The sequence below is a fragment of the Aquarana catesbeiana genome, linkage group LG02 (genome assembly GCF_042186555.1).
Source record: "Aquarana catesbeiana isolate 2022-GZ linkage group LG02, ASM4218655v1, whole genome shotgun sequence".
Lineage (NCBI taxonomy): Eukaryota > Metazoa > Chordata > Amphibia > Anura > Ranidae > Aquarana > Aquarana catesbeiana.
The window spans coordinates 294,207,292-294,229,997 of NC_133325.1; the positions used below are offsets into that span (position 1 = coordinate 294,207,292).

The window sequence follows — 22,706 nt, forward strand, 5'->3', positions numbered from 1 at the left end:
TTAAGCCAGGTATGGTGGTTTGCGACAATGGCACCAACCTCCTCTCTGCCCTCCGACAGGGACAACTGACCCATGTGCCCTGTTTGGCTCACGTCCTTAACTTGGTGGTGCAGCGGTTCTTGGGCAGGTACCAGGGCTTACTGGTTGTCCTGAGGCAGGCCAGGGAAGTCTGTGTGCATGGCTTGCTGACCTCCAAAAGGAATTTAACCTGCCCAAGAACCGCCTAATCTGTGACATGCCCACCAGGTGGAACTCAACGTTGGCCATGCTGCAGCGGCTGCACACGCAGCAGAGGGCCATCAATGAGTACCTATGCGCCTATGACACCAGGACAGGATCCGGGGACCTTGTTTTTTTTTCCCACGCCAGTGGGCTATGATCAGAGATGCATGCACTGTCCTGTCACCATTTGAGGAGGCCACGAGGATGGTGAGCAGTGACAGTGCATGGATCAGTGACACTGTCCCTCTTGTCCACCTGTTGGAGCACATGCTGCATGAAATAATGGACAGGGCACTTGAGGCAGAACAGAGGGAGGAAGAGGAAGACTTACTTACCTCTCAAGGCCTGCCGATCACACAGGAAGAGGACGAGGAAGAGGAGGATTGTGTCAGCATGGAGGTGGAGCCTGGCACTCAGCATCAGCAGCAGTCTTCAAGGGATCATTTACAGTCTGAAGAAACCCATGGACTTGTACGTGGTTGGGAGGAGGTGGCTGCGGATCATGTCATCCTTAGTGACCCAGAGGACTCTGGACCGAATGCCTCAGCAAACCTACGCTGCATGGCCTCCCTGATCCTGCAAAGCCTGCGGATGATTACTGGATGGCAACCCTCCTTGATCCACGTTACAAGGGTAAGGTTGCGGACCTTATCTTGCCGTCAAGAGGAGAGGAGGGAGCAGAGGATGAAACATCTTTGGGAGGCCTTGCAGAAAGGTTTGTGCAACGCGTTTCCAGAGCCTGGGAAGTTACAATTTCCTGGTCCTCCTGGACAACGTGTTGCTGAGGCTTCGGTCAGTCACAGAAGGAGCGGTGGAGAAGGTGGCCGTCTGATCAATGCATTTAAGACAATTTTTTAGTACACAGCCCCAAGGTCTGATCGGTTCCAGCAACCATCGCCAGCGTCTGATTCACATGGTGCAGGATTACCTAGGGGCAAGATTAGACTTGGACACCTTTCCCACTGAAAATTCTCTGGGTTACTGGGTCTTGAGGATGGATCACTGGCCAGAGCTTGCACAGTATGCAATTGAGTTACTGGCCTGTCCTGCATCCAGTGTTCTTTCGGAACGAACATTTAGTGCTGCTGGAGGATTTGTAACCGATCACAGGGTGCGCCTGTCCACCGAATCGGTCGATCAGCTGACCTTCATAAAAATGAATCCGCTTTGGATCACCAGCTATCAAGCACCTGATGCTGATGTAACCGATTGATTTTGGTGCGCCCACCAGGAGTAACTGTGAAGGCTTACAGTGTTGTGACAACACCACCACCGGCCCAATTTTTCTGCCCCTGTTCAACAGTTGCATGTAATTACAATTCTTGATATATTTCACAGCACGGCCCGTTCCTGCGCCCACCAAGAGTAACTGTGAGGGCTTACAGTGTTGTGGCAACACCAACACCTAAGGCCCCAATTTCTGCAAAGTATATAGGGCAGGCCCCTACTTTCAAACATCCAACTTACAAACGACTCCTACTTGCAAACGGAAGGAGACAGCAGGAAGTGAGATGAAATCTACCCCTAGGAAGGGAAATTCTCTCCTGTAAGAGTTAATATGGGAAAAACGTGTCTCCTCTTCACTGACGCTTTATCACCAATCCTTGTTTCACTAAAAACCCCAAGTTTTCAAAAAACATTTGTCATTGGGACAGAAAGTGAGGTGAAATCTTCTGAAGAGATGCACAGACAGCAAAACAAATGTTACAGGGGTGATAACCCTTCCCTATGTTTTCCAAAAAGCTTAAAAATAGATTTTTTGGCTGGAGCTACACTTTAAAAATGTACCAGTTCAAAATTACAAACAGATTCTACTTAACAACAAACCTACAGTCCCTGTCTTGTTTGCACCGCCTGTATACTGCTGTTCAGAGTATATAGGGCCTGGGGGCCCCACGCCTTTCCTTTTTTTAATTTGGGTGCAGGGCTCCCCTTAATATCAATACAAGACCCAAAGGGCCTGGTAATAGACTGTGGGGGGGGGGGGTACCCATGCCATTTGTCTCACTGATTTTCATCCATATTGCCGGGACCCGACATTATATTAAATCCGCAAGCAGCTTTAATTGACTTTTATTCCTTTAAAAATATAATTTTGTGCAGGGACTGTTCTAAGCACGGGAAACATGCTCCATTTTACAGGCATACTATAGACACCCCCCAGGTAGGAATATTTCACTTTAAGCATCATTAAAATCACTGCTCCCGAAAAAAAGGCCGTTTTTTAAAACTTTTTTTTTGCATTGATACATGTCCCCTGGGGCAGGACCCGAGTCCCCAAGCTCTTTTTAGGACAATAACTTGCATATTAGCCGTTAAAATTAGCACTTTTCCTATAATTTTGGTGGGGGACTTCAATACTGTTTTGGATAACAAAATGGACCGATTTCCACCACTGAATCGCGCAGAGAGATTATCAGAGGGACGTTTAGGTCAACTCTTGAGAGAGGTTGGGTGGTGCGACCTATGGAGATCTCACAACCCAAATACCCGGCAGTATTCCTGTTACTCAGGGACACACTCCACTCTCTCGCGCTTAGACATGGCATTAGGTAACTGCGAGGCCCTGCAATTAGTAGGGAACATAGAGTATAAGCCAAGGGGAATCTCAGATCACTCTCCCTTGACTTTGACCTTGAATCTAAACACTAGAATTGGCCGGAAAAGGTGGACAATAAAACCGCTCTGGTTGGACCTGATAAGTTGCCCAGAAGAAGTAACCTCCAAATTAAAAGAATTCGTAATATTTAACTCAGGTACAGCGCCTGCGGGTGTAGTGTGGGATGCCCTAAAAGCGTTCCTTAGGGGATTACTACACCAACAGGTCGCCAAAATAAAGAAAAAGTCAAGGGAATGGGAGGCGAGGGCTAGCAGGGAAGCTATGGAATCAGAGGCGCAATATGTGGCGGATCCAACTCCTGTAAGGCAGGTGATTTGGCTCAATCGACAACAAGAGTATAGAGAGGTAATTAATAGAAGAGCAGAGAATAAAAGACTGTTCCAGAAACAAAATTATTTCGGTGAAGGGGAGAAAGTAGGCCGGACGCTTGCACTTATAACGAAGTCCAATCTATCCCCATCGGCCATTTTCTCGATTAGGACACTGGCTGGAGAGATCACTTCCGATCCCACCACGGTCCTAGAGACTTTCTCTGCGTTCTATAGAGATCTGTATAGGTCGCGCCGTGGGTCGGACCGGTGTAGTATGGACAGGTTTATAGAGGGGGTGGATCTGCCCGTTTTATCGGAAGGGGATAGGAGTGCGATGGAGTCCCCCCTGACCTTGGAGGAGCTGCAAGGGGCTGTCATGGAGATGTCAGTCCAGAAATCTCCCGGCCCAGACGGTTTGCCATTGGAGATTTACAGAAAGTATGGGGAAGTGCTGCTCCCGGAGATCTTAAGGGTACTGGAGCAGTCGTTCAAAGATGGGCGGCTGCCTTTATCAATGTCAGAGGCTGATATAATAATGATTCCAAAAGAGGGGAAAGATCAACTGGAAGTCACCTCATATAGACCGATATCATTGCTGTGCTCAGATGCCAAAATTGTCGCAAGGGTGCTCGCATCCAGATTGAACAAATGCATCGCAAACCTGGTACACCCAGATCAATCAGGGTTTATCCCTGGTCGGTCCACTAGTACTAATATCAGAAGGGCCTACCTGAACCTTCAGGTGCCGACCGAGAATGCAGGGTCTAGAGCCATACTGTCCTTGGACACCGCCAAGGCTTTTGATAGCCTAGAGTGGGAATACCTCTGGTGGGTACTTGAGAGGTTTGGATTTGGCCCCGTATTTATTGGCTGGTTAAAGATCCTCTACAGAAATCCCAGGGCAAGACTTAAGTTAAACAATGATTACTCGGAAAGTTTTTCCCTCGAAAGAGGGACGAGACAGGGGTGCCCCTTGTCTCCCTTGTTGTATGTTTTGGCCATGGAGCCACTGGCGGGAGCGGTGAGATTATCACCTGAACTGCAGGGATTCCTTAGAAAAGGGGAGGAGGAGCGAATAGCGCTCTTTGCGGACGACGTCCTATTTTTCCTTGGGGACACGACTTCCTCATTGGAGAAGGTCGTGTACCTAGTGGAGGACTTTGGAAAGTTCTCAGGGTTAACCATTAACTGGGAGAAATCGTCGCTCCTGCCGGTCGATCCATTGGCCAACCCGATCCCGACTAGCTTGCCCCAACTGAAAGTCACGGAGAAAATGAAGTATCTCGGCGTTGTGCTATCCAGGGACCCCAGCGCGTTCATTGAGGACAACCTGGCCCCCTCCTGTTAAAATTTAAAAAGAAATGTGATATTTGGAGCAGACTCCCCGTCTGTGGCGGGTCGGGCCAATTTGATTAAAATGGTTTGGTTACCTCAGCTGCTATACTTTCTCCATAACTCCCCAGTTTGGATTGGAGAGAAGTGGTTCCAAAAAATTCAATCTCTTTTTGGGAAACTAATATGGAAAAAAGGGCAGGCCAGGATAGGCCTACAAAAACTGCAGTGTCCTACCACGGAGGGGGGACTGGGGGTTCCCAACCCTTTTACCTACTTTCTGGCAGCCCAGCTACAACAACTGGGCGGATGCGCCATCGATGGAGGGGGAAGCAGGAGTGCCCAAACCATTTTGCAGGATTGCCCACATAGCTCACTGGTGGAAGCACTGGAGGCAGAGTCATTACAACGAGAGATCCCGACTCTTAAAATGATCACTAGGGTTTGGCAGACAACCAAGCGAATAATGGGATATAAAGGAACTTCAGAATATTCACCAATCTGGAACAAAAAGAACTTGCAGGAATTACTATCTGTTGATAGCAACAGGCTGTGGGAAAGGTGCGGGATAAGCCGGCTGACACAGTTATATGAGGGGGATATCTTGAAACCTTTCGAGGAATTGAAGTACGAGTATGGGATGCCAAATCGTGCATTCTATACTTACTTACAGATTAGACATGCCTTGAGCAAGCAGTTTGATAGGCAACCCCCCATATGGTGTAGGATTCCGCTGCTACACACAATAATTAAATCAGAGACCTCCAAGGGGCTAATCTCAGAGATATACACCCAATTAATAAAGCGAACAAATACGCAGGTAGGCCTCCCTGGGGGCAGGGCCAGATGGGCAGCCGATGTGGGGGAGATAACGGACGCTGAGTGGAAAAGGATTCTGGAATTTGGAACAGAGGTGTCGGTCTCGCCTTCACAAATGGCCTCCCATCTGATGCTGCTACACAGGTTTTATTATACTCCAAAAAAGCTTTTTATGTTTGGCCGCAGAATTAATGATGAGTGCCCTAGATGTAGAAGAACAGGCGATTTAATCCACATGATATGGCGGTGCCCAAAACTAGTCAGGTACTGGTCCGAGATCTTAAAGAAAATAAATATAACGTTCAAAACTAACTTAGCGCTTGATTCTAGGACTTGTGTGCTCGGTCGTGTCGACAATGGGTTGAGAGACAGGAGCACAGCGGTGGCGGTAGCCAGATGTCTGTTCCAAGCTAGGAAATTAATAGCGCAGCTTTGGCAATCAAGAACTCCCCCGACCTCGGAAGATTGGATTAGAACAGTCAACTCCACAGTGTGGAGTGAAAGGACGTTCTATACTAGGGCTGGCAATTATAACAAGTTTGTGAGGTTGTGGAATCCGTGGGTCCAAGCAATGCCGTGTCCGCAAGCAGTGCTATTTGTACGCTGAGAGTGTTTAAGTCTTTAGTAATGGGGCATAGCCATACTAGGTGCAACTTAGAGATAAGAGAGAACAATGCACAGATTTGTCGTTGCCCATCAGGTGCGCCTGGGTATTATGGGGGGTTAATAAGGGAGGGTCACAGGGGGGTGGGGGGAAGGTTCAATCAAGAGAAAATAAAATAAAATATATAAATATGTATAACGGTAATGTTAGGAAATGCGGCCAACAAGCCCCGAGGTATAAGTTGCATGATACGGGTCCCGTGGTATGGGACTACTGTTATCACCTACATATTGTAATGCAAATTGTAATACGTTATTTAAAAAAAAAAAAAAAAAAAAAAAAAAAAAGGGGAATAACTATGGAACGCCACAATGATGTGACTAGATTAGAGACGTATATGAGTACTAATCTGAAATTAGGCCTCTTTCACACGGATGATCCGTATGTCCGTTTTTCATCCATCCGTTTTCGGATGAAAAACGGACATACAGTCATCCCTATGGAGCGTCGGATGTCAGCGGTGACATGTCCGCTGACATCCGACCCGCTCCGATCCGAAAAGTGTAACGGAGGAAAAACCTACTTTTTCCTCCGTTTTCGGATCGGATCGGATGACGACGGACACTACGGACCGTCATCATCCGATCCCCCCATAGGGGAGAGCGGCGCTCTGACAGGTGCGTCGCTGCACAGTGTGCAGCGATGCACCTGTCATCTTCCTGCTCAGCGGGGATCGGCGGAGCTATCCCCGCTGAGCAAGCGGATGTTCACGGGGCGGATCATGACTGATCTGCCCCGTGTGAAAGAGGCCTTAGTCTCTGGATAAAGTTGACTGATGTGGCACAAAAAAAAAAAGGAAAAAAAAGAAAAGAAAAGGAGAAAAAAAGGAAAAAAAAAAAAAAAAATTAGCACTTTTGATTTCAAACGTTCGAGTCCCATAGACTTTAATGGGATTCTAAAGTTCCCGTGAACTTTCGGTCCGTTCGCAGGTGCTGAAAATCTGAAAAACGGACAGGCAGACCCAATCGGTCCGCTGGTGTGAAAGGGACCATGTTCTCCAATTTCAAACTGTAATAATGCACTATTTGCCTCTGTCACCACTGGTTTGAGAACGGACTGACAGTGGCAATAGATTGTAAGGTTTCCAAGGCAGACACTGCTATAAATGGTGAGCAGTTACTTTGTAAGGATGCTATTGTGCATGTATTTTTCTAGTAAAGTGCACTGGGTATGTTGAAGTTCCAATGTTGTGCATTGGGGGAAGGGGAGGAAGTTTGGGGAGGTAACAAGTATTTCAACATTAATTGAATAGGTCATTTTTACTGTGCAGTTTCATCGTAAAGTTGGAAGTAAAGCCCTCACATTTATCGATCTGTGAATAACCTCGCACAAATGCATTGAAACGCATAAGTGCGTCCTATGAAGTTGTGCTGAGTGTGAAGAGCCCACAGATACATATTTACATACCCTTAAAGAAAACTGTAAAGGAATCACCCTGGATCCATAATTAGTTTGAAAAACAGGCATGTTAGGTATTTATGCAGTAACAATGTTACTAGGTGAAACAGTAAATCTAAGGCTCAGTTCACACTACTGTGCCACCAATTTGATGCAATTTACAGTGTGTATATGTGGTGCAACTTTCATGCGACTTTTTTGAATATTCTATGGGGCCAAGATACATTGTAAATCGCACCAAAGTAGTGCAGGAATCTTTTCTAAAATTGCACTGTTATGAGTTGTATTGATTACAATGGGCACCTTTGAAAACAATGAGATTTTCCTAGTCATGCAAATCTGTGCAATTCAAGTAGCATTAGTGTGAACCAGGCCTTAAAGAGTTACCCTGCTTTTGTTGAGAAAAAAACATAATAAGGCCTACCTATAGGTAGTGTAAATATCTCCTAAACATGCACCGTTTAGGAGATATTTAGTGTACATGAAACCAGTGACATCACTGGCGCATGCGCTCTGAAGGAATGGCCACCCGTTCCGTTTCTTCAGAGCCCTGTGCCATAAACAGCGGCTCCCGCGCACATGCGTGGGAGTGACGTCATCGAAGCAAGACGGGTGAAAATGAGTGCGCCTGCAGCGCTGACATCTCGGCCCTGGAAAAGCTTCTTTTTTAGGTATGTTTAACATAATGTGCTGGTATGCGATGCATACTAGCACATTATGTCTTTACCTTGCAGGTACAAAAAAAATAAAAAAATTGTCCAGCGGTTTACAACCACTTAAATGAATCTGTATGGGAGTGATTTTATACTTATCAATTAACTGCAGCACCTGTAGGGTTCTAATGAGGAAAGATACATTGTCTGCATTCCTTTAGACATCATTTCCCCTTGGGAGGATCTCACCAAAAATTTCATTTTTGTTGCAGGGAATGCCCAAAAATCTGACTTATATCTTGGTGCAGACCTCTGGAGAAATCAGTAAGTCAATCACACAAGCAGGAAATTACATTTCTGGGGGTCGTTCTGTATATCATCTGTGCACAGAACGCCTCCAGGCTGCTGTATTGCATTGCATTTTACAGAAAATTACAGCGCTGCAGATTGAAAAGGAAAGGTAATTTTTAATAACATTCAATTACAATGTGACTTGTGTCGCAATTGTATACGCTATAATGTTATTATTTTTTGTGTCCTTTTTTTACATGAAAGTGGAGTCTTCCTTTAATCAAACCATGTGTCTTTATTAAAAAAAAAAAAAAAAAAAAAAAAGCCAACACTATTATGCTTGAAGCATCAGCCACTCCAATATGCAAAACAGTTCAAAGCAAAAAGAGCCTGTATGGATACTTTTCTCTAACTCACACAAAAGATTTTTTTATGTTTTTATTTTTACATTTTGTAGCAAAGTTTTAGTGATGTTGTGATGTGTGAGATATATGTAAAATACAAAGACAAATACAGCAATATATAAATATTAAAAAAAAAAAAACGCACACAAATCAAACAGGCTTAATTATTTGGGTCTTCCTTATTCAGAGACATTTCAGTCCTCATTCATAAACGAGCAAGGAGGCAAATTTAAAAGTCGTCTTTGTGGTGCACAAAACCTAATGACGCAGCTTTGTGACACCACCTGCAGGGGAAAGGAACCCTCACTCGCTGTTACAGGGAACAAGGGGCTAAGGGGAGGGGCCTGCTTGAACATGTTACACCTTATATACGGGTGTAACATGTTCAAAGTATGAACCTATCCTTTAACTTGTATTCATATTGCTGTTGGATCCGCACTAACAACTGGGCAATTATTTTCAAGTTAACAGTACAACGTATTTCATGGTTAAGCTTTCTTCTAACTAAGGGACGGCAACTTGCAGCCAGTTGGGAATATCTTTGTGCAAACAAATGCCAACTGAAGTTTTACATATTACTATTATTGTACTAGGGTCAGAAATAAAACAAAAAACTTCACACTAATGAATAAACTTCCTTTGTTCGTAAAACAATTAATAAAAAAGAATGTACAAACTACATTTTTAGGCTTTACAATAAAATCGTATTTAAAGGCAAATCTTTTCTTTTCATTTTGGATAGCATAGGGGAGTAGGGTTGCCACCTCATCCCTTTAAACCCAAACACATATGAATTACCGTATATACTCGAGTATAAGCAGACACGAATATAAACTGAGGCACCTAATTTTACCACAAAAAACTGGGAAAACTTATTGACTCGAGTATAAGCCTAGGGTGAGAAATGTGCAGCTACTGTAAGTAGAAAAGAGGGTCAACAATGCCCATTTGCAGCCTCACTGTGCCCATTTGCAGCCATAGGTCCCTCGAACTTCAAACTCAGTAGTTAAGGGTTCCTAGATGCCCCCTAGCTGCAGCCAAAATTTGGGGTCTCTGGACCCAAAGGGTCCCAAAATGACATTGCTGCAGGTGGAAACAGTTGACCGACTTTGGGGCCCCGTATCTCGGGGCCACTTGGTGCTAGGAACACCAAATTTGGTGTGCAAACCCAGTGGAATTAGCACTACAACATAACCAAAGCTGGCATTCCTAGAACCAAGTAGCCAAGTAGATACGGGGCCCCAAATTCGGTTCAGAAAAAATCAAGCACTTTTCTGCAGCAGAAAATTACATTTTCCAAACCGACTTTGGGGCCCCATATCTCAGGGCCACTTAGTGCTAGGAACCCCAGCTTTGGATATGTTATACTGCTATCTCCACTGGGTATGCACACCAAATTTGGGGTTCCTAGCACTAGGTGACCCAGAGATACAGGGCCCCAAATTCGGTTCAGAGAATATCAAGCACTTTTCTGCAGCAGAAAATGTCATTCTTTGCACCAGAAAAGTGCTTGACTAAGCCGAGGGGGGCACTTTCAGCACAAAAAAATGTGCTGAAAAACTCGGCTTATACTCGAGTATATACGATACACGGGTTCTGAGGCTAATTTTATGCAGATAAGGCACCAAGTGAGTTTAATTACCCCCTTAATCAGCCACAGAACCTGTTTAATTCATATGTTTTCGGGTTTAAAAGGATGGCAACCCTATAGGGGATGGTTAAATCCACTCAGTGTTTTTCATCATCTGTGTCTTATTAGGGAGATTTTCTTTAATTTCCTGGCCTTTAGATTGAACATCAAGTGAGAGCATATGTTACCAATAAGAGGGAAATGCTCATCTAGCCAGTTGTTATAGGAATGAGTGTCCCCATCGGAAGATTCAACCTCTATTCCTGTTCTGGTGGCAACTCAAACGTGTGAATCTCCCTAACAAGGTTACAGACAGGAATAAAAATCTGACATTGGTTCTAACCCCTTACCACTCTATCCAAATTGATTGAATTAAATTTCAATGCAAGTTGAGGGTCTGTGGGTATGCAGGGAAAGAACAGTATGATGGTGTGACTGACCAAAGACCTTATGTGTGGCCTTTGCAGCAGCAGCAAAGTTCAGGCATAGCCATGTTTATGGGATGTAGGGATAATAGTCACAAGAGTTCCCACTAACATTATGCAATTCTCATGAAACTGTGTTGGATTCACTTAAACGATTAGTTCACCTTTGGGAACATGTTACATGTTCCGCCCATTTTTAGGGTAGAACATGTAACATATTCCCACTCCTGCAGCCACTTCCTCCTCTGCTACCTTTAGTGACAAGCAAGTGGGGGGATCTTCTCCCCCACTTGTCACTATTTTTAAAAATAACAGGCTCCACCCAGTTGTTTCATTCATTTACAGAGTTCTGTGAATGGGAAACGACAAGTAGCGACAGTATTTGTGGCTGTCAGCTTGTAGTTCTCAATAAACTACCATGGCGCTGTGAGCACTCATAGTTCATTGTATCTTCCTGTCAATGTGTATTTGCCTGCCCATACGAGATATAAGCAGACAGATGCACTAACAAGTCTGCAGGAGACCTGCATGGCATCTGCAATGCTTTACAGGCTCCAAGTAAAAAAAATTATACATGCAAATGCAATTTTTTACCTTCAAAAAGATGTGCATTTTTTTTAACCACTTCCCGCCCACCCTATAGCGGATTGACGTCCGGGAAGTGGTTGTGTTATCCTGACTGGACGTCATATGACGTCCAGCAGGATAACATGCCGCAGCGCGCCCCCGGGGGCGCGCATCGCGGCGATCGGTGGAGCGGTGTGTCAGTCTGACACACCGCTACACTGATCTTGGTAAAAAGCCTCCGGCGGAGGCTCTTTACCACGTGATCAGCCGTGTCCAATCACGGCTGATCACGCTGTCAATAGGAAGAGCCGTTGATCGGCTCTTCCTCACTCGCGTCTGACAGACGCAAGTAGAGGAGAGCCGATCGGCGGCTCTCCTGGCAGGGGGGGTCTGCGCTGATTGTTTATCAGCGCAGCCCCCCCTCAGATCACCCCACTGGACTACCAGGGATGCCACTAGGACCACCAGGGAAGGGGCAACGTGGATGGCCAGGTATGTACCCCATGGCCATCCACATGTGCCCAATCTGTGCCAATCAGTGCCCACAAATGGGCACTGATTGGCACTATTATGTCCATGATATGCCCAGATCTGCCCAGCAATGCTCTATCAGTGCCACCTGTCATTGCCCATCTGTGCCACCTGTCATTGCCCATCAGTCCCACCTGTCAGTGCCCATCAGTGCCCACCTATCAGTGCCCATCAGTGCCACACATCAGTGCCACACATACGTACCCATCAGTACCACCCATATATACCAATCAATGCCACCTACGAGTGCCCATCAGTGCCGCCTATGTGTGCCCATCGGTGCCACCTATGAGTGCCCATCAGTGCCGCATACCAGTGCCACCTATCAGTGCCCATCAGTGCCACCTATCAGTGCCCATCAGTGCCGCCTATCAGTGCCCATCATCAGTGCCCGTTAGTGCCACCTCATCAGTGCCACCTCATTGGTGCCACCTCATCGGTGCCCATCAGTGCCGCCGTATCAGTGCCCATCTGTGCCGCCGCATCAGTGCCCATTATTGAAGGAGAAAGCGTACTTATTTACAAAAAAATTTAACAGAAACAAAGAAAAACTTGTTTTTTTTCTAAATTTTCGGTCTTTTTTTATTTGTTGCGCAAAAAATAAAAACCGCAGAGGTGATCAAATACCACCAAAAGAAAGCTCTATTTGTGGGAACAAAATGATAAAAAATTTGTTTGGGTACAGTGTAGCATGACCGCGCAATTGTCATTCAAATTGCAACAGCGCTGAAAGGTGAAAATTGGGCTGGACGGGAAGGTGTCTAAGTGCCTGGTATTGAAGTGGTTAAAGGTGAACTTATCCTTTAAAGAATTAGTTCACTATTTCTGACTAATGCATAGGGAGGCATGTGGCAAAAATGTGTCCTTAGTACATTAGTATGCAGCATTTCGTCCTCCCCCCTCCAGCCTGCCATCTGCAGGACGGGGAGGGGGGGGGGGGGGCAGTGAATGAGCAGCTGAAAAAGGAGGCATTCTTTTACAAAATGGAGTGCTGCATGTTAAAGTGTTGAGGACACTGAAATGCATAAAGGTTAGTGGAGATAAAAAAAAAAATCAGTAAAGGCGGACTAGCCCTTTAAAGGCTAGATTCAACTTATGCCTATGCAATTTAAGGGCCCCAGTGGATACTAAACTCTGCTGCTGTGTAAAATGTTTATTCATTTTACTCTCATTCCTGTAGACCATTTGGGGCCCCTTGGAAGCCTGGCTGATTAAAAAACAAAAAACCTCTAGTTACAATCCCCACATAATGTCTTGTTGCTAGGATGTGAAAAACATTGGTTTTCACTCCTGTAATGTTGGATGCGAACATTTAACATTTGAAGCAGGCTGTGGGGATTGCCAACAGGCAATTTCTCAGCCAGGCTTCCATAAGGGTCCAAATGACCTACAGGTATGACATAATAAGGACCTTTTCAAATAGCTTGCTCGGTTTTTTTACATCTACTGGGGTTCCTTGACTGCATAGGCTATTTTCTCGAAAAGGTGAACTTAGCTTTTAAGCCTCCTTTAGGGCCCATGCATGTGGCCATTTTAACAGGGTTTCCAAAAGAATGATGTTAAAGGCCACAGCACCTATATACTGTATAATTTGATATACATAACAGTTCACATTTAAGCCCAACTAAGGCCTTATTTTTTCCGATAGAGTGGGAAAGACTTAAAAACCTGACAGATTAATTTTGCCCGTGTCCATGATTTTCCTGTTCCCATGACACCTATGGAAGAAATAAAGGTTGTGCTAGTCACCAGAAAAGGAAAGCAGGGACAGAATTAAAACAGGCAGAAGTTTTAGCTCCTCCCCACAGTAATAAAATTGTGTTTATATTTTTGTTTCTCTCCATGTTTGAGAGATTTCTCATGACTTCCTATCCTGACAGGGTTTTATTCTCTGTGGTAAAAGTGGCCTGTACAACAAACGAATCACATCTCTGCAGGCACCTGATCGTATCTGTGCAGATATACAGCATGAACTAGTGTGTGTTCACATAAGAAATGATACAGGCCCTGGTGTGCATGAATCTATTTAAACTTTAAGCTAAGAAGGTAAATGCACAGATCAAATGTCTTGCTTAGCCCTTAAGTGTATTTTGTGTTCCATCCTTAACTATATATATATTATTTAAGAAGGGGGCAGGTGTAGCGAGCCACTGTTGAAATAATCATTTTAAGCGTACAGACTACTTTGCCGAAATGGTTGAAAAAATAATTAGGCATATATTTAAATTGACATTCCTAGATTGTATAGACAGTTAATTGTTTCACTGCCCCCACATGAATCATAGCCCGACGGTATTCTGATACCATTTAGTCATCTCAATACAAAATATGGGGGCACATTTATAAAATGTTTCTTGACACTTCAGATGTACTGACTAATGTAGCCTCCTCACTATAGCAACCCCTGCTATTGATGCTGTAGAAGAGTGGCTTGGCAGCTGAAGCCACATAAACAAGGCATTCATTCACGGACTGTGGGTACCTAGCTATATATGTAGGTGGAATGCTAATTAAAAATGACAGCTGGATGTGAGAAAGATACAAGGGTTAATACAGTATACTGCCCACCATATCTAGTGCTTTGCGTGGTCCCAAACTAGCTTTTGTAGGTTGATATATTGATTTTCTGATTTCTGGCACTGTCATTTTTTTCAGGAAGGGCTTTTGGCACCAAAAACAAGGTTTGGCGTAACATCCCTGATTTCTACCCTATCCCTAAACATGAACCCAGCCATAACTTTAAAACGAGACCTTAAACTTAAATGAAGCCTAATAATACTACTTACATATAACCCTCACTCTAACCCTTAAGTGAATAATGCAGTCAGAATTTAAAATGTATCCTTCAGAATCACATACTTTCATATACTGGGGCCAAGCTATGGACATTCAAATATGTAAATATTTGTAGTAATTTAGCTTTAAAACAAGCTCTCATTGACCTTGGTTGCTTCAAGCACTACAAAGAAATTAATCTCAACATTCACAACAGAGGCACTGAAACTGCCGCTCATCTCGCCTTGCTTCCTTTGGCAGGAGGACTTTCAATTATAGACAAACGGCAGATGCTGTAAGCGGTTCGGTCTGCTTGCAACCAGTTTCTGGAGTCATTGTTCTGATCTTATGATCAGATGGCTGGCAGCCTACCTGCCAGCCCCTGCTGCTAGAGGAAGCAAGGTGAGATGAGCTGCGATTTCAGGTAGTACATTCCCAGTGATCCTGTAAACTGCTCTGCAATCTGGCTGTAACAGGTTAATCTAAATTAAGCAGATTTTCTCATTTTAACATTCAAGCTCGGTTCACATGCATGTGCCTGCATCGCACCTGACTAGCAGGCAGTTAACACTGCCCTATGTGAACTGATGGGAGTGTCAATACAAAGTTAATGACACCCCCAGATTGGTTCGCATATCGCAGTGTGAACTGTTAATTCGGAAAGGAATCGGATCACATGGGTGTGAACACCCATGCGATCTGATTCTGGTGCAGACTAAAAAAAAAAAAAAGGGTCCTGCACAAGTTTGGTCCGAATATGATGCGAATTCAGCAATACAATCTGTATGGCTTAGTTTGCATTGCACAGACATCGCATGTGATTTGCACAGCAGTGAGGTGTGAATCAAATGCGATGTCTGACATTGCACCAATGTGAACCCAGCCTTAGACAGTGTTTGTTGGATTCGATTGGAAGACAACTGATCGCATTTGACACTTGGAACTCCAACATTAAACCTATCAGTTACCTTAAATTTACACTGCACTCATCTAACAGCAGGTACCTTCAAGTGTCTTAGAGCACTAAGAAGGCCTCTAATCCCAAACACTCTGTTATGCAAAACACAGCTCAATCTGCCAAGCCTTTTTGTACAGTAATGGGCAACCTTACAAGTGAGAGGAAGTCAGGATAGGCACTAGACGGATACTTCATCTAGGAAGTCAAGGTTTGTATAATAAAGTGCCTTGGCTTTAACAGTTCATGCTTTAGAACATAAAATAAGTCAGCTATAATCACTTCGATGTGCCTGGTATTTAATGCTATTGACCAGATAGAAAATTTATAATGGACAGTTTGCTTGAAAATACATTCTAAACCTGAACCCTGCCATTATTTAATTCATAAAGTCAATCTGTCAGCCTAGAAATACAGAATCTGCTATTGCTTTAGGGATGTCATTCTTATAACTCATTAGTTGGCGAATCACTATCCCTAGACAAACATGATTCAAGGTTCCAATGCCTGATATGCTCGTGCCTGTTCTAGGTCAGTAGCACTAAGTAGTGTGGTCAGGATAACGACACAGTCTTGGAGCATACAACTCTATAATGGCAGTGGCCATATTTCTATCATGAAAAGTTTCCTTTAATCTTACCTCAACATTAACCACTTCCCACCCGGCCTACAGCAGAATGACGGCCGGGCGGTGGTTCAGTTATCCTGACTGGGCATCATGCGACGCCCTGCAGGATAACAGCCGCAGCCCGCCCGTGGGGGCGTGCATCATGGCAATCGGAGGTGTGGTGTGTCAGTTTGACACACCGCTACAGCGATCTTGGTAAAGGGCGTCCGGCGGAGGCTCTTTACCACGTGATCAGCTGTGTCCAATAACGGCTGATAACGATGTAAACAGAAAAAGCCGGTGATCGGCTTTTCCTCACTCGCGTCTGACAGACGTGATTAGAGGAGAGCCAATTGGCGGCTCTCCTGACAGGGGGGGTCTGTGCTGAGATGCCCACACTAGACCACCAGGGAAGCCGCTAGGACCACCAGGGAAGCTCCTAACATGTGGCTGTCCAGGTACATCCCCCATGGCCATCCACATGTGAAAATCAATTATCAACATATGCCAATCAGTGCCCACAAATGGGCACTGACTGGCACCTCTATGACACAATAAAAAATAGTGATGCCTAGCAATGCTACCCATCAGTGTCACCTATCAGTGCCACCCATAAGTACCCATCAGTGCCACCCATAAGTACCCAGTGTCGCCCATGAATACCCATCAGTGCCGCATACCAGCGCCCATCAGTGCTGCATACCAGTGCCCATCAGTGCCACCTATCAGTACCACATTGGTGCCGCCTTATCAGTGCCCATCAGTGCAGCCATATCAGTGCCCGTCATTGAATAAGAAAACGTACTTATTTACAAAAAATTTTAACAGAAACAAAGAAAGACTTTTTTTTTTTCAAAATTTTCGGTTTTTATTTGTTGCGCAAAAAATAAAAAAAATCGCAGAGGTGATCAAATACCACCAAAAGAAAGCTCTTTTTGTGGGAACAAAATGATAAAAAATTTGTTTGGGTACAGTGTAGCATGACCGCGCAATTGTCATTCAATTTGCAACAGCGCTGAAAGCTGAAAATTGGCTTAGGCAGGAAGGTGTATAAGTACCTGGTATTAAAGTGGTTAAACTTGCACTTAAAAATACAAGATTTCCTTCTTAGGTGTAGAGCACAGATTCTCACATTGAGATCAGCTTAAAGTGATACTAAACACTCACGGTTTAATTTACGTTGTCCCTTCTGTATGTGGATGATGGCACTGTAATTATTTTAATTAAAAAGAAACATCTTCTTCATTAGGAAACAGTATCCTTTTCCTAATCAATATACAGCTGTCACATGACCCAGATCTTTCCCAGCCTGTCTGCAGGGAAACATAAGCAGGAGGAGCTTCTAGTCCTGCTGGTCACGTTTAAAATTAAAAATAAACAGCCTTTGGAATACAGAGTAAAAATGAATAAATATCAATAAATTGTTTTCAAATAGCAAATATATATTTGAAATCAAATCTTTATTATTTTGTGGAAAGAACATTTCTGCCAGTCACAGACTGTAGCACGTCCCTTCAACCTGTGTCTTTGAATAAGAGGGAAGTGTAGCCTCCATTAATTTACATGTAATACCCCATTTCCATTGTGTTTAGCTGGTAAGCGGACATGGCGGAGGGAAGGAGGGAGGGAGTAGGACGTCATTTACCACTGTGTATACACCCACATGTGTGACTCTATAGTCACATGGGCTGCTCAGATGTGAAAGGGAAGAAATGCTCAGCATAGAAACTCACTGAAAACGGAGCATGTGCAGAGTTGCCAACACTGCTCTGCAAAATCCTTAGCTGCTTTGGGGACATGAACAGAAGGTGAAAATAGAGAGCAGCAGTATCAACCAAGTTTTTTGCAGAATACAGAAAACGAATCTCAGTGACTGAGTATGAACAGCATGTAATACAGCATTTTTTGTTATTTTTTTATGATGTGGGTTTAGTGACATTAAGTTTTAAAATCTAAAGCTACTGAACCAGAAATAAGTACTTTTTAAAGTGATGGGGCAAATATTTCTGAGCTTTCTAGACATTACTTAAACCAAATTTAATACTTCAACATTAACAAAAAAAGTAAAAGACAAACAAAATTCATCATAAAAATATACAATGTTATAATTTACAGTGTAAACAGTTGCACTAAAAAAAAAAAGCTTTTATTTCCTGCAGCTCTGCTGTATACACACTGAAATTCTAAGGACAGCCTGGATAAATACAAGCAAAGCATAGCACATTTGGTTGGATTGTTTACATTTAGAAAAATGGGGGAGGAGGGATACAACTTAGAAATAACCTAGATTATGTCTTCTAAAGCATGAAAAAGCTAGAAGTGCTTTACTGGAAAAACATGCAGATTTCTCTTGTGTATATTTATAAAGCCCTGCATGTGGCATTTACCAAACATTCACAACAGATGTATCTTCCTGGTGTGCCCGTTTTAAATTTATGTAATTGAGTCACATGCAGTAGATGTTTGGAGGAATGTCACATTCACTGCTTTATAAATACGCCCCTCTTTTGCCATTCAAAGAGATTTTCTGGCAGACAAACAAAAAGTGCAAACAAAAAAAAAAACCTGTATATGATTTTAGAGAGATATATATATATATATATATATATATATATATATATATATACACATATACATACACACACACACACACAAACAGCTGTGCGTAAGGTAAGTAGTAAGGCTCATTTACAGAAATGTGGACATTTGATGCATGATGGATTATTTCAGTGAAACCGCAAGAACCAAAGTAAAAATATAGGTGTTCCTGGATAGTGTTATTTCTACTTCTCCACAGAATTCCATTTTCCTCAGGCGTGTAAGCTGCGTCTTCCTCTAGAACCCAGTGACATACGTAGCCTTGGCTCTCTAGCTTTATAATGTTCATTGAAGTCCAACCTAAAGCTCAGAAACCTTAGGCTTTCATCTGTACTCATAGTCAGCAAAACTAGAAACTGCTGCACAATACCCTAAAGAAAAAAGGATACAGAAGTTCAATGGTTTCAAGCATAAAAATGCACATTTTTTTAGTATTTGCCATAAAATCTGTTTCATAGGAATTCACAAACAGTTGGGGTTATAGTGCCCCCCCAACAGGAGATTGGGATACTGCCATGCAGAAAATTTGTAAGCCTCTTTTGTTGACAGATAAGTTCACCTTTAGTAACATGTTACACCCATACTTAGGGTGTAACATGTTACTGAGCAGATACTGAAAACTGTCCCCTTTGTGACAGGGGGCCAGGGATCTTCTCCCCGCACCCGGTGTAAAAAAGAAGAAAAAAAAAAAAAATTGGCTGTGCGGGCTCTGCATCACGACCTTTAGCTATTGCGGCTGACGGCTTGTAGTTCTCAATGAATTACCCTGCAAACCTATCTACCCTTGATCCAGAAGCATCAGCTTGTTTGGATTTAGTAAAGCATCCTCACCTGTGAAGGGCAAGAATCTTAGCCACACTACTAAAAATGGTGAAATGATCAGGGACAAAAATGAGTATGCAATCTGGAGGAACTTAATAGGCTGCATATCAGCCATATACCTATCTTCCAGTGATAAGGCCCCGCATGGACCTTCAAAAGCACTTTATCTCCACTAGGGAATACTGGCAGCAGGATTGCTGGGTGTTCAGCTTGTTGACAATCCAGGGGAGCACAGGGCCATCCAGCAATAGATACTCCCTGCCAATCAGGAGAGGAGGAGAGTGCCAAAGTTCAGAATCCTCCCTCTTCTGTGTGGAGACCACCAGTGAAATATAGCCATATGACGTTGCCTTGTCTCTAAGGATGATAGTGCTGTCAAGTGTAGCACACTGGGGGTCATCCAGCATAGAAACCAGATCAACGGTCACAAGGAAAGTTCACTGACCTTTCCAGAGGTGAAGGCCCAGCAGCAAGTAATTTCAAATGGAGGCCAGGTAAAAATATTAAGTAACGGATGGATACCCTGAGGAAGCAGAACCCCCCAAAAAATTAAAGGTAGCTTCAGAATTTCCTGGCCCAGAAAGACCATCTGGAAGTCTCCCTCCAAATTCAGGCTCTCAGACAAAGAAGGGGAAACGGAAAGGACCCAAAAATGAGCCACTGTTAAAGTGGATGTAAACCCTATTCATGAAATTTGACCTGGGCACATATCTGCAGTGTTTACTTATCTCTCTCCAAAGCACTAAGTCCTGTATCTTTCTGCTGCTCTGTTCCTCTGTTATCAGCATGATGACTTCCGACAAGTTCTCTAACACAGGAGATAAAAGCAGCTGCAAATTTGTGTCGGGGTGGGTGCATAGAGATAGATAAGCAGAGAGCTGGTCTATTCACAGCACAGCTCTGCATGTTTCTCCCTTCCTCTGCCTATGTGGAGGGGGAGGGTGTGTCTTTCCTCTAATCAGCTTTCGCACAGTGCATGCCAAGACTCCACACCCAGTGCTGGAACAGGAAGAAAAAAATTCTAACACAATGTTCACTTTCTAAACAGTGTAGAAAGCTGAAGACAGCAGATATACATATAAAACGTATGTAGGGAGATTTGTTTCATCTCTGTGCATCATCTGAGGCTGTTCACTTCACTGGGTATATGCAAGGGTTTACATTCACTTTAGCATTTCCATCCACCGGATAAGCCTGGTCCAACGGAAGCCTGAAGTGTTAGGCCTCTCTGAAGGTTTTGGGCTGCAATCGTCCAAAAAACTGACTCTCCTCAGGGGAAGTCACCTGAGCACAGGGGTGCCAGGATAAAACACTAAGATGGACATATCCATCAGGGTTGTGGACTTTAGAACTTTGAACGTCAAGGGGTCACTTAGGGAAAGGATAACGCTGTGGGTTACCTAGCACACAGAATCGGAGGATAATTAACTCTCCTGAAAGGAGGAATGCAAACCTCCTGTGCTGAAGCAGAAGAGCACTACATGTCACCTGTAGCATTGCTACCAACAGCGTCAAGAACATCCTTAGAAGGGTAACCAGATCAGACAGGCCTTGAATGCTTCATCAGGATCCCAAGCACGTAGTATAAGTGCCCTGTGTATTTGCAGATATTATATGAGACACAAGTTTAGATTCTTGTAACACCAATGAAGGAGGAGTCCTCTGAGGGAATCAACTCTATCTGACACAGTATTGCAGATTAAACTTACCACCAACAAACAGCAGAGTGTTGTACCACTTATTTCAAACTGGGATTTTAGGAGGACCACTCCTAAAAGAACACACACATTCATAACCTCTCTCTCACAGGGAAAGATTTCTGACACACTGTCAGGTGGGGCCCAGGAACCTTCTGGGTGTTTCCATACCTCATAAAGATCCAAATGGCAGATTTATTGGGAAGGTCTTTACAGCTGTTGCAGGTGCTCTAAAACATCCAGGGCACTGCATCCATAAAATTTAACAGCCCCTCCCAGCCCCCGTAAAGACCACGTCAGCTGCAGAGCACTGCAGTGACCTGAAAAAAGTCTCACCAGGGATGGAACTTGAGCTAGTGTTTAGGATGTTCAGTGCAAGACTTGGCAGGGCATGGTACCGGAGTTCTTGATCCCTCACTCTCAGTTCATACAGCACCAAACCAATGATGTTGGGGGGGGGACGACACAAAAAAGAGGTAGCTACCGATGCTGGACTGCTCTTAGTCTCGGAATCCTCAGTAAGTCACACATCTACCTCCACGGCCAGCACAATACACAAAAGTCTGGAAAGCGCCACAATACAGATCCCAGTGCCCAAAAGTCAGTCTAGGCTAGCTCCGCACATCCATTCCAGCAGGGTTCAAGTATGGCCTCCAAAGTTAGTACTGAGAAGCTGTCAATTCAAGTGGCTGCCATGTAGAGACCAGCTCAAGCTGTAGCAAGGAGTCATGATGGAAGTCACTAAGAATATAAAAGCCAACAGTGCAGCAAGAATCATGATTAAAGTTAAAAAAGATGAGGCTATTGTTATGCCATAACTGTTACTTTTTTTGTCTTCTCTTCTTTTCTTTTTTGAATTTTGTGTCTGTTGCTTGGCAGCTTTGTATGCTGCAATTTTGTACATCTTAAAAATTAAAAAAAAAAACCTCACGCAGCCGGAGGTATAACCCCAACCATTTCTAATTCTAGTCTTCTTCAATAGACAATGAAAATATATATATTAAACTTTGGGGAAAATGGGATTTACTAAAGGAATAGAGACTATTTGGGAAAGTAAATGCTCACTGATCTTCGTGAATACGATGAAGCTGTGTGTGCTTTCATCATCCAATCACATGCAAGCAAACCTTTTTTTTCTAATTATTATTTCCCTTTTACATATAACCAAACAAGAATGTTATGCACTGCATCTCCATCCCTTGTTTTAGTTTTGGATAGAGTGGGGAAGGGTTAAGCCTAGTACACACGGGCCGAATTTCCTCCGATCAATATAGAAACCATCCGACATTCGGCCCCATGTGTATGGCAGCCAGTCCAACAGAAGTGGGCCAAAGGCTCATGACCCCTGTCAGAACACAATAGCACAGAAGGGGAGATCTCTGTAC

The 22,706-nt window shown here is 43.8% G+C and overlaps 1 protein-coding gene across 1 annotated transcript in view; it reads right to left on the bottom strand.

Moving 5' to 3' along the window:
- Positions 1–17,645: 17,645 nt before the first annotated feature.
- Positions 17,646–22,706, bottom strand: part of TUBGCP3 (tubulin gamma complex component 3) — a 179,763-nt gene continuing 174,702 nt past the window's right edge. The window contains exon 22 of the mRNA XM_073614518.1: positions 17,646–19,173. Within this exon, the coding sequence (XP_073470619.1) occupies positions 19,015–19,173 (159 nt within the window). The 3' untranslated portion in view covers positions 17,646–19,014. The remainder of the gene's footprint in view (positions 19,174–22,706) is intronic.